Genomic DNA, 12,358 nt, shown 5'->3' with positions numbered 1-12,358 from the left:
CTCACTGTTAAGGAAAAAATTATAAAAAGCAGCTAAATTATGAATTCATAAATAAATAAAATAAATTGAGAACACTAAGGTTTATTTTTTAATCTATAGGTAAGTGTTAAGTTGAAGTACTTAATAAATGCGTGGCGCCTGGTTCTGAACAAACAATAATGAAAAATACAAATGAGTTGAGAACCTCCTCTTTTGAAGTCGGTTAACATGTATGTAATCAGATTTCACTTTTTTTATAGTTGAGAAAGTATTAATATAAGTTAAAATAAATACGGTATATTAAAATAAAAAAGTGCTAAAATAAAAGCATATTATTTTGATGTGCAAAAGTAGATCTTAGTAGGATATGATTTTAGACCTCTAAAAATAAAATAATTGCGTTGATATGAAAAAAAAAAAACAAAAAATAATATTGATAACAATCAATAATGAGATAAATTTGATTTAAAATCAAATATATCTCATTATTCATCTCTCTTTATTCATAAATAAAATTATACAGCCTTTTCCGGAAAGAAACAATTACTTTTTGTTGTATTTTTGAGTATAAAATATTGTAAAAGGTATAATAGACAAAAAATAACAATATTTAAATTAGAAAATACAATGCAATTGACTATATGAAATGAATGGTTAATCATATATATTTTTTGTACATCAATTTGATAGTTCTATTTTCATCTGGCGGGTAGTTCAACCCTTGTTCTGCGAGTTCTTTCAACGATATGGTCACCATTGTCTCGAACCCACTCCTTGCTGCTGACTTCTGTGAAGCTGGTCCGGTAAACAGTGTGGAGGTTGCTTTTAGACCTTGAGATTTAGATAGAGGTTCCCTGAGGAAAACGATAATTATTATATATTATAATGGGACCATGAAATGAAATTTTAATTTTAAAGCGACTTAAATACAGGGGAATGACTCAAACCATTCGACTAGTATGGCGCCATTATTTTTGTTACAGAAACATTATATGATAATTGTAATTATTTAGTAAATTGTACGTATTCTATTGAGTACGTTTAAATTTTTTTTTGAGTGCTATAATTTAAACATAAAAACACAAACCATAGACTAAAATTAATAATTTCAATTTTAATTAACTTTCTTTTGCAAAGCTTGTTATGGACGAAACTTTTATTGCTTCTGATAACGAAACAATCTTCCGAGCTATTAGTAAAAAGTAGGAAATTGTCTATGTCTTTAAAAATATTGATAATTTTATATAATATTATAAGCGCTTGATGGCGTAGCCCTTCCAGTCTGCTCCGACTTCCGGTATCTCGGTTCACTCATTCAAGGCGATGGCGAAATAGATCGAACGGTAAAGCACAGGATTAACACAGGGTGGATGAAATGGCGGCAGGTTACGGGAACAATTTGTGACCCCCGTATTCCCCTTAGACTTAAGGGGAAGATCTATAAGACCATGATCAGACCTGCTATTCTATATGGATCAGAGTGTTGGGCTATAAAAGGGATGACTGAAAGACAATTGCATGTGGCAGAGATGAGAATGCTGAGAGCAATGTGTGGTGTTACGCGAATGGATAGAGTAAGGAATGAGTACATAAGAGGAAGTTTGAAAGTGGCACCGGTAACCGAGAAGCTATCTGGAAACCGGCTGTCTTGGTATGGGCATGTTATGCGGAGGAATGAGGACAATGTTGTGAGAAAGGTTTTGAGTATGGATGTGGATGGATATAGAGGTAGGGGACGACCCAAGAAACGATGGATGGATTGTGTGAAAGACGATATGGTTAGAAAGAATGTTACTTGTGAGATGACGTCTGACAGAGAAGTATGGAAGAAGAAGACATGCTGCGCCGACCCCAAGTAAAATTGGGATAAGGGCAGGAGGATGATGATGATGATGAAGATAAAAAATGATATACTTGCTTATTAATCAAAACTAATATTCAAAAATATGTGTTATTGACTTATTAAATACTAAATTGTGTTATTGAAGCTATTAGTTTGGGTAAATAGGAAGCTATAAGTTTGGGTAATAAAGATGGGGAATCATTAAAAACAATTACATCCTAATACGTTTTACGTACAATGCAATTAATTTGTATTTGTATATACCTAATAGTCTCAAACCGATAAGGTCAGTAGTTTTCACGTTATTGACGCACAAACAAAAGTTCATTATCTGTATTGATTATAATTGACGTAGTAGTATGACCTTTTCGTATATATTATCTATATCTAATCACAAGATTATAAGGTTAACAATAGGTTGGGTCAATAATGAGTTAGCAGTCTGAAATTTGAAAATTACCAGTATTTACAATCCCGTAGTTAGCCTGTTATTGTAAAGTATTGCAAAATCGCTGAGTCTACGTCCGAACTCCTACCGGTCTCCGGTATATGAGAGCATTTAACTATAGAATAAAAATATAAGATCTCCTATTTAGTAAGCTAGTCTACGTTTTTTTAAATTCATTTTTAATGAAATTCTTTAAGTCAAATTCTCCTATTTGATTAGAGCGATGAAATGACAGCGTTGTAAATAAATGATAATTATGAAAAAAATTGCGCAGCGGTAGAAAATTTTTTTGGAAGCTAGTAAAGTAATTGAAACTGGCTATAAAAAATATTCATACAGAAATACGGATACCTGCTCCGTGTAAATGTAAAATATTAGGCTAAATAATTGTATAACTTTCGATTAGCTTACCTAGCTGCTAAAATTTTGCTACCTAATTTGTGCCCTCTAAATTCAGGCTTCACTACTAGACCGAGTGCGTACAATAATCTATCCACGCCGAGATACTCGAAGGTATTGCATTTGGATTCTACGTATTCCAGCGCATTGAAAACGTTTTTCCACGCGACGCCTTGTACCTGAAACAATCAATAATAATATATATTTTAAATAACCTCTAAAATTAATTAAAATTGATTTATTTGTGAAAAGTTGCTCTACCCCAATTAAAATTATAAATGCAATAGTGTGTTTCTTTGTTCAGCTTTTACGTCTTAACTACTTAACCTCTCATCATAAAATGGCATACGCGTGGTAAGGGGTACCGAGATCGTTGTGAGGGATTATAAATGACACATAACCTAATCCAATGGAAGTAGGAAAAAAGATAAACAAACCTTAGATTTATATATTTCATGCGATTTGATAATAATACAGATATTGTGCGTTACTCAGAGTTATCATTAATATATCTTTATTTATAAATGTATACTCAAGACTATTGCACTTAACTACTTATTTCCACTTTAATTTTTCTTCCAAAATTTCGATAATAGCTTCCTCGACGTTCAAAACGCAATTCTTTCGCAAATCAATGTCTCGACCAATGATATCGCGTCAATTTGTTGTCAAATGTTGTTTATTTGTCTTTTTTCCCGTTATGGTTGGAATAGAGTATAGGTTGCCTAACATCTTATACGAGAGAAACTCGATGACACTATCAGTTTTTAATAAATGTATAAAAGACTCAGCAGTGGCATGTGGCAGATTTTCATCTGAAACGTGCAGGTTCAGGAAATGAAAATGTAACACAATCATCACATCAAACAGCGCGCGCTTCCTCGGTTTCCTGTTACACACTTCCATCCTTTCTACGCAATCATTCCCATGGAAAGCAAGAAAACCAGAAGAAATATGTTATACATCAAAAAATGTCTTCTACACACATACTATAAGCGCAGGTGAACTAAAATCGTTAGATTGAGTTTCCATTTTATACGAATAAAGTAGATAAAAACGTGCGAGTTTTTATATTTATTAGCAACTTAGGGGCCCCACATCGACGGGGCGCCCCTAGCGTCATAAAAATTGGCAAATACTGTTAAAAAACATTGAATCATGAAAAAATCGAAGATCAGTATCGGCTATTTGAAGAGGACGATGACATATTATTTTCTCAAAAAAAAAAATTATCATATTTATTAACTAAATTGCGTTCTATGAGAATTTATGTTAAAAACTTAAAAAATGTAAAAGGTCAACCAAACATGCATTGCCTAGGGCCTCCGATGTGGCTTATACAGCCCTGATTCTTATATTCATATAAATTAAAAAAGGACTTCTTACCTTAGAGTAAAAGTACTCGTACATATATCAAATAAAAAATATATCCCAAAAATGTCAAGTACTCATTTTAGGTTTTAATAGATCAGATTATATTGGAGATGGTTCAATTACTTACGTGTTATGCTTTCCATAAACGTTTGATTTTGTAATAACATCAAGCTAAAAGCGAATGCGGCTTCGAGAGTAAATACGTTTGAAGCACCAGTTAAAATGCCTGCCTTTATTTATTATTAACTAACATGTATAAAGTGGGTTACTTTGCTAGGCTATCTTCTAGTCATTGGGAGTAGGGCTTCACGTAGTCCGGTCTTTATCACAAGCTTGCTTATTGAAACTAAAAAAAAAAAACAAAAATAATACCTCATCCGCTGGAAGTTTTTCTTCGACACTTTCAACGATGCACACGTTTAGAGCGACTAAAGTTTTCTTTCCTTCGATTTCAGTGTAACAGCCAAGGCTCATTCGCTGAGACAGGAATTTCTTCCAAAGCTTAACAATACTGGTAATACTCTCTGCATCTTCTGAGAAATCTGAGAACAGGGACATAATTAGATGCTTAATATTTCCATTCTCACCCTCGTAATGCGAGAGGACGGCAAACTAATATGACTGGTAAGACACCAATTGCTAAACTAGCGACTTAAACGCAAATTTACTCAGAGAAGTCACCGTAACAACATTATTAAGAATTGTCTGTCGAAGCCATGATTCAAACCCAATAACTGCAACCCTTTATCCCCAATATTATATATTCGAAGGGTGAAAAAATGTAGCCTAGTAGCTTCGTTGGGGTTTAAAAAATGTATTCAGTAGTTTAGCAGTGAAAGCGTAACAGACAGACAGATAGACAGAGTTACTTTCGCATTAAGGATATTAGTACAGAAATAAGTAAAGATTCCAAATTATCTGAAAATGCTCCGTACTACTGAGGTTGCACAACGTTTCATCGGTTAGAAGATGGTTTACAAGTATTTCAAGAGCTGTATTGTCGTCTTCTGGTGCCAGGTCCTGTATCACCCATTTGGTACCATCTGTCTCCCAGGAGTCCCAAACTCGTGGGCACGAGGAATCCCAGTTCCTTGTAAACCCCATTTGAATCTGAAAATTATCATGTTTGATCAATTGATTATAGAGGATCCGAATCAACGTCATCTATCAATTACAAAATAGAGCATATGCAATGATGCAGTACAATATGTAGTTGAATCTCGCGGCTGCACGCGCGTCATGGGACTACGTATATGGAAAACATCTCGGTGATCGGTTAAGTAGCTAAGAGCGCTTATTCCAATTGCCGCTTGTCAATTTTTAATCTTGTGTACGTGTAACTGCGTAAGCTTATATATACAACGACTATAGTCAAGTCAATCGATATAGAGCATTGTGATGCTATTGAAATATATGGAAATATATATGGAAGCGTAACAAACAAACAAACTCACTTTCGCATTTATAATATTATGTACGATAATAGTTTACAACATAATTATTGAATTATTCTTTAACGACATTTTTGTTAGGTAGTTACAAAAATAATTGATATTTGTAAATTAATAAAAAAATAAGGATGAAATTCTACGTATTCCCTTCTTCAAAATACTTTAAAGCTTTTATTTAAGAATGAATGCTAAACACACAGCAGTGCCTAAAATATCAGTGTGTCAAATAAAAAAAGATTTATAGGAAACCCGTATCAAAATGGCGTATCACCGTAAGTCGGTTGTCAACATTTCACGATTGAGATACGAAGCGAATTCTCGTTGCTACTATTGTTTATATAAGCGTAATGTGCAGATATCACATCACAAATGTAGACACGGTATAATTTGTATCAAGATATATTTTTCGTAACAAGGAATTTAATTCAAAAAATATATCTTCGTTAGGCTGTCAGTATCTGTTAGTTGTAAGCACTTATTCATTACAAGGTCATTAAACTTGTCAATCTTCCTAATAATGTATACATTATACATGACATAATAAAGCCTTCAAAAATATTTAATCAACACTGGCTCTAAATCTTTAAACTATAAGGTTGTTATTTCTACACATAATCGAGAAGTTAGCAATTTTTTCTTTATTGGTTTCATTGTTGAATTAAAGCTTGACTTTGTGTAGACAATTAAGGAGAAAGACGTCAGTGCAAATACAATACAATTGTGTCGGCCTTGGCAGTCAGTGTACATTGAGTTTTTTTTTGTCGCATTATGTCTTAAAATATCCTAATGTTTGTTTTAAAGAGTATTTTTTCTAAAAATATATTTTATTATTACAATGACTCGCTATTTGTACACTTAACAAATATAATAATTACGTTTTACGTTACGGCTTAATCGTCTCACGCACACTTAGAAATCTTTCTGCACGCCATACTGTGACGGTTTTTTGTGCATTTTGTACATACGAGTACAAGATATTATAAATTACAATCGGCAATAAATTCATTGAAATTGAGGAGTAGGTACCATTAATTACACTGCGCTGCCAGTCATGCTATGTGCTATTATGTCGTTGTGGTATAATACCAGTTCTTTCATACATCAAACAGGGTCAAACATATTTACAATATATGTATTAAGCATTACATATACACGTACATAAACTAACACACAGACGAACATATGCGTTGCTCAAATTATGATTGTGATTATGTCAGGACGATCCATCACCGTGAAAGTTTGTATTGTAACTGTTCAGATTCGAACATTTTGTCAGTGAGAGAGAACAGAGTATTCAATCGTTTCTTTTCTTCTTTTTGAATTAATAACATAGCAGATTGTATATACTGCGCTCAGTATGACAACTTCCTACAATGTTATAAAAACAATTCACTCGATTTCAGGCGAATGAAAACTCAAAGAAAAACAAAAACTTTTTCAGGGATCTAAGGGTAAATGATCTTTCAATCAAAATATCTAGATCTATACTTGATACATCATCATCGTAATCACGTTTGAAGGATATCCAAGAATCAAACCTTTTTGGTCCAAATGTGAGAAAGCCGACTAAAAAAATATGTCTTACAAACTGTGGGCATAGCTCATAAACCATATTATGTACATAACTTGGAAAAATTAAGAAATGAATTGAAATATTCCATCTAAATGATAAATTACAGATTTTTGAATTCAAATAAAATCAAGGACTTTTCAGCCAAAAATATTTTTATGCTATAGGAAGCGAATGTTAAATGGGCCACCTAATGGGAAGTGGTCATCTTTGATTTAATATCATCATACGCCATATCAATTCAAAATTAAAGTTTATCCAAAGTACGGTATGGCTCGTTGTGGAATGCTTCTAAATTTAAATCAGTCTAAATTTTTTTCTTAATCAATCTAAAAATACCCGCGTTCACGCTGATTTTGACGGAGAAATTTTTCGTTGTGTTTATTTATGAGACATTTGTTTTAATTTTTATTACAAAAGAATGTGAATGAAACTTAACCAAGCTGTATTTCGTAATAAAAATACAGTGAAAAACCACTGACTATACATTATTAGCCTCGCACCTAGTTTTCCATAGAGTATTTACAATAATCACTCATTCCAGAAAATATCAAAATATTCCTAAATTTCTTTCAAACAAAATTGTATACGATTATTATATAGGTTTTAATTACTAATATAATAAAGGTATAATATACATACTGTTGTTTGTAGTTTTACTTACTATTGAACTGAACTATTATGTTTATAATTATATAATAATCTGTGTCATATAAAACTGCAGTGATATATTTTAGTCAACGGGTGACGGATTATGTATCCGTCGGTAGTAGGGCACTGTGCAAGCCCGTCTAGGTAGGTTAATGTCCACCCGCTCATCATATATTCAATCGCCAAACTTCTACATCACATCAGGTGGCACATTTGACGGTTTACCTATTTCATAAAAAAAACTTATCTGTACTTTATTTCAACTCAAAACTACAGAAGAGTGATCAGTCTTTAGGTTTTAGGTTTTTGAGTGCCGTTGCGAATTTACTGATTTCTTGGAAGAATAACTCCGTAATCTTTTATACGGCAGGAACTACTAGACTAGACTATAGTAATTAGGAGTTAAATAAATATAATAGGAAATGCTTAAAAAAATGGAATGAGTTGTGATGATTCTAAGGTAGATATATTAAAAGATTAGACGACAAGATTTTTTCTTGAGGTTTTCGTGAGGTTCCATTTGACATTCAGAGTACGAGTACTTATATTCCACTAGTGACTACTTCTACTTGTTAAATTCTACTAGTACAACTTCTATTGACTTTTGAATAGTACCAATATTCATGAACGTACATGAACTCCCTTCAATAGAATCTGCAAACTAAGTAATAAAGATACCTTTGAAAACTATTCTCAATTATTTGCGTTTCTGTAGTTAGTCGATAACATAACAAAATACCAATATTTGTCTTGTCAATAAATTAATCAGCGACCTTGTAACTGGTGATATAATCAATTCTACCTTGACTAAAACTTGCTGAGATAAAATTATATAATGCTTTGGGGGCAATATCTTAAGTTCAAATTATGAGATAAGGTATCTCATTTATCTTGGATACAAAACAAATACAACGTTTTCATTGTAAAGACTAGAATGATAAGACTTGCGTATGCAATTGATATCAGTAGTTTCTTTAAAAAAGCCTTCTTCCGTTTAATATGTATTAGTAGGAAGGCTATTTGAATGATGATCATTTCTTTGTAAATATTCTACTACATAAATCAAAGTCAAAAATATTTATTCAATATTTCAGTGTTAAACTTTCTTATTGATAATCAAAAATCTACCACCGATTCGGAAATTTATACCTCGGACCTGGATCGGATATTCCCTATTTTGAATTTAGGAAAACATGCTTTCCATCATTGCTGAGTAGCAAAATATCATTGGTGATACTATAGTATCATTGACTTTAAGAAAGAACTGATGGTAAGTGTTCACCACCGCCCATATATATTGGCGCTGTTGGAAATATTTTAGATACACTGCCTTATTCACTCTTCAAACCGGTACACAAAAGTTCTAAGTATTACTGTATCTGATGAGTGGGAGTTACCTACCCAGACGGGCTTGCATAAAGACCTACAACCATGTAAACTAGCGATTTATTTCGTGGATTATTTTAACATCTAACTTTGTAAGAAAATTCTTAATTTTCGACAAACACTCAATGATAATATTTATTTAACAGATTAGGGACAATATTAAGTGCATAATCTCACTGCGGTGATTATGAGATTGAATAATAAAAAAATTAAGAGCTTATTTTTATATTAAATCATTTTATAATTTGTTTATATTAAAAAACCTCTTGTTTGCCCAGAACCATTACATTTATTAGTTTATTCTGTATTCTGACATGTTGCTTTATTATAGCTTTTTGGATATCTTATGAAAGTCTTGGACCAACTAGTTCGTCAATACATTACATTTCTTTTTTACATTAGCAACCTGCAAATTTCCTACTGCTGGGCTAAAGGCCTCCTCTCCCTTTGAGGAGAAAGTTTGAAGTGGAGTATATTCCACGCTGCTCCAATGCGGGTTGGTGGAATACACATGTGGCAGAATTTCGTTGAAATTAGACACATGCAGGTTTCCTCACGATGTTTTTCTTCACCGCCGAGCACGAGATGAATTATAAATAAAAATTAAGCACATGAAAAGTCAGTCGTGCTTGCCTGGGTTTGAACCCGAAATCACCGGTTAAGATGCACGCGTTCTAACCACTGGGCTCAATGCTGGTTAGTAATCTTCAGGTCGGACTAACAACTCTTTTATTTTGTCGTTTAATTCCCGTAAAAGCTAAGAGTAAGTTGATAATGTTATACTTCCGCGTTGAGAAGCAACGTTGCAGCGATTGACAGTACGTTAGTTTTAGAGAATGGTCGTGATTTTCAAATTAGACTATAAAAATAATCTAATTTTAATATCACGGATATCTTTACACTATTATTTATTATATATACTTAAAAAATGAATACTTTAGCGTTAAATACAATATTACCATTCGAAACTTAAATTAAATAATTGATTTTATTTCGAAATATAATAATGCCGCAATTTCGAAAAATAGAACAATAAATTATAAAGAAAACAATTTTATTTTTACTTGTGGTGATCGTAAACGTCTCGAAAGTATCCATCAAAGAGCCTATGAAACTATTTTTAGGTGACCAATTTGAATTCATTGACCGGCGGGTGACAGTTCAAATGATTCTTGTGTTGAATTAAAATTGAAATAATTGTTATCGAATGGTTTTTGTTTGAATTTAATGCGTATGTACGAGAATTTGTATATATTTGCTGAATATTGTTTGTCTGTATTGATATTTTAAATGTAGAACGCGTCTGTTGTGCTTTTTCTTCACGCAGGACTAGGTTATGTGAGATTCTTACTCACTGAAACCACTGGCACGGCCATATTCGTAACGGATCGGTCAGATCGTCACGACGAGATCCGATCGTAATAAGAATTAGATAGCCTAGGACTGTGATAAGAGCGTTGGCAAATAAAGTACAGTCTCTCGGTAGAATAAAATATCACAGACGGATTTTCCAGAAATAGAATAAGAAAATATTTATTCCGGACAAACAAACATCGCAGACTTGAAGTTAACATTGGAGGGAAAAGTCTACGAAAAATTATGATGTCTTGATGAATTATTTCGGCTACGACAGCCAACCTCAAGGACATATTAGTGCACAAGTGTGTTTAACACAGGTGCACTTTAATGCCTTACTCTCATAATCTGATGGGACGGATAATCCAACACGACCGAAAAACTTCAGGCTAATGACAATTGTGTGTCCTAAAAAGGTTTACCGTTTAAATTTTATAACGTAGAGGCCGTGACAATAAGTTAAAAAGTGTGTTCATTGGACATCAACACACGATAGAAGTGACACTAATTTTTTTGAAACGAAGTTGTTACAGTTTCGTAAGCTGGGAGAAATCGTCACGTGTAAAGAAAAGGCGCTAAGCCATTAAAGCAATTTTTCCCTTGTCTGCTTGACTTGCTTGTCTTGCTTGTCTTTTTCTGTATCTCTCTGTGATATGCGGTTTAATATAACATTTTTTTTTGTTTAATTTCACGCGGGATTTTCTAATAACAAATGTCCCTCTGTCACCAGGCTGTATCTCATGAACCGTGATAGTTACTTGAAATGTTCACAGATAATGTGTTTCTTTTGCTACTATAACAAGAAATACTAAAAATCAGAAAAAAAATATTGAAGGGGCATTCAACAAAAAATAATTTTTGCTCGTTTTTATAGATAATGGTAAGGAACCCTTAGTGCGCGAGTCCGATTCGCACTTGTTATTTCTTGTCATTTGTATATTCTCAAACTTTGTTAATTTATTCCATTGTGTGAGTTATTTAATACATAATTTATAGCAAAGCAATTTAATTCCAACCCGGTGTTCCACGGAACTACTCGTTTTTTGTTTGTTGTGACGTATTTTATTTTCATCCAATTTCAAATCACAACGATTCTAAACAAGATTCAGTTCAATAGTATATTACAGTTATTAAAAATAATTCACAATATGCAGAATAACGTTGCACGTATTTAAGTTCTCTGTGTTAAGAATAATTCTTATGTAAATGAAATAAAATACATCTTATAAATGTAATTATAATAAAAATAATCAAAATTAAACATTTCCACATAAAATAAAAGAAATATCAAATAAAGGGATTCAAAAACATGTGATCCAAGACCACATTACGTACAGTGTGCGTATTACGGAGCACCGAGCAGTAAAAGTTAAAAAATACAAATCTCTATAGTTATATAACTTAGCTACACGTAAACATGCCTATATACATATTTTTACATAATATATAAATTGTTTAATAGCAAATATTAATAACTTATATTATTGTATTTGAAGATAAATTAACAATAAAATTCATTATTAGTGAAAAAAAAAAAAACAAAATCATATTAATATACTTATGTATGTATACGCACCTAGAACAGGGGAACACGCAAGATAAATTTACGATGTTTAATGGGAATTAATTATTTCCGGCACTAAAGCGATGAGCAGCTAACACACTTGCATATGAAGACAAAACGAGACGGACTGCCCGATTAGACCCGAAGCACATAAGTTTATATCGCCGAAGTGCCGAGCGATTTTGGCAGGTATTATCTTGATAGGTTTTGGACGTGACATATTCGCCATCGTTTATAAGAAATCGGTGTATATGAGTGCCATACAAGGATCATATTTTTGAATGGTTTATTTCTTATAGTCATGTTTAATTATAATAAGCGAAATGATGTAAATTAA

At 32.6% G+C, this 12,358-nt stretch overlaps 1 protein-coding gene across 1 annotated transcript; it reads right to left on the bottom strand.

The window, feature by feature from the left end:
• Positions 1-479: 479 nt before the first annotated feature.
• LOC125073654 lies at positions 480-12,137 on the bottom strand. The gene is made up of 5 exons (XM_047684569.1): positions 12,034-12,137; positions 4,979-5,153; positions 4,416-4,585; positions 2,682-2,848; positions 480-833 (listed from the first exon to the last, which is right to left on the bottom strand). The coding sequence occupies exons 2-5, from the start codon at positions 5,145-5,147 to the stop codon at positions 638-640; spliced, it is 702 nt and encodes a 233-aa protein (XP_047540525.1). The 5' UTR covers positions 5,148-5,153; positions 12,034-12,137; the 3' UTR covers positions 480-637.
• Positions 12,138-12,358: the final 221 nt, after the last annotated feature.

Source organism: Vanessa atalanta, chromosome 2 (assembly GCF_905147765.1).
Source record: "Vanessa atalanta chromosome 2, ilVanAtal1.2, whole genome shotgun sequence".
Classification (NCBI taxonomy): Eukaryota; Metazoa; Arthropoda; class Insecta; order Lepidoptera; family Nymphalidae; genus Vanessa; species Vanessa atalanta.
The sequence above is the reverse complement of the archived record's forward strand: the minus strand, read 5'-3'. Positions and strand labels throughout refer to the sequence as shown.

Coding starts and splice junctions, on each gene's coding strand:
- LOC125073654 (XM_047684569.1), bottom strand. CDS start 5,147: ATGGGGTTTACAAGGAACTGGGATTCCTCGTGCCCACGAGTTTGGGAC. Junction 4,586..4,978: donor AACGTTGTGCAACCTCAGTA/GTACGGAGCATT, acceptor CCCTGTTCTCAG/ATTTCTCAGAAGATGCAGAG. Junction 834..2,681: donor AGCAAAATTTTAGCAGCTAG/GTAAGCTAATCG, acceptor CGTTTTCCTCAG/GGAACCTCTATCTAAATCTC.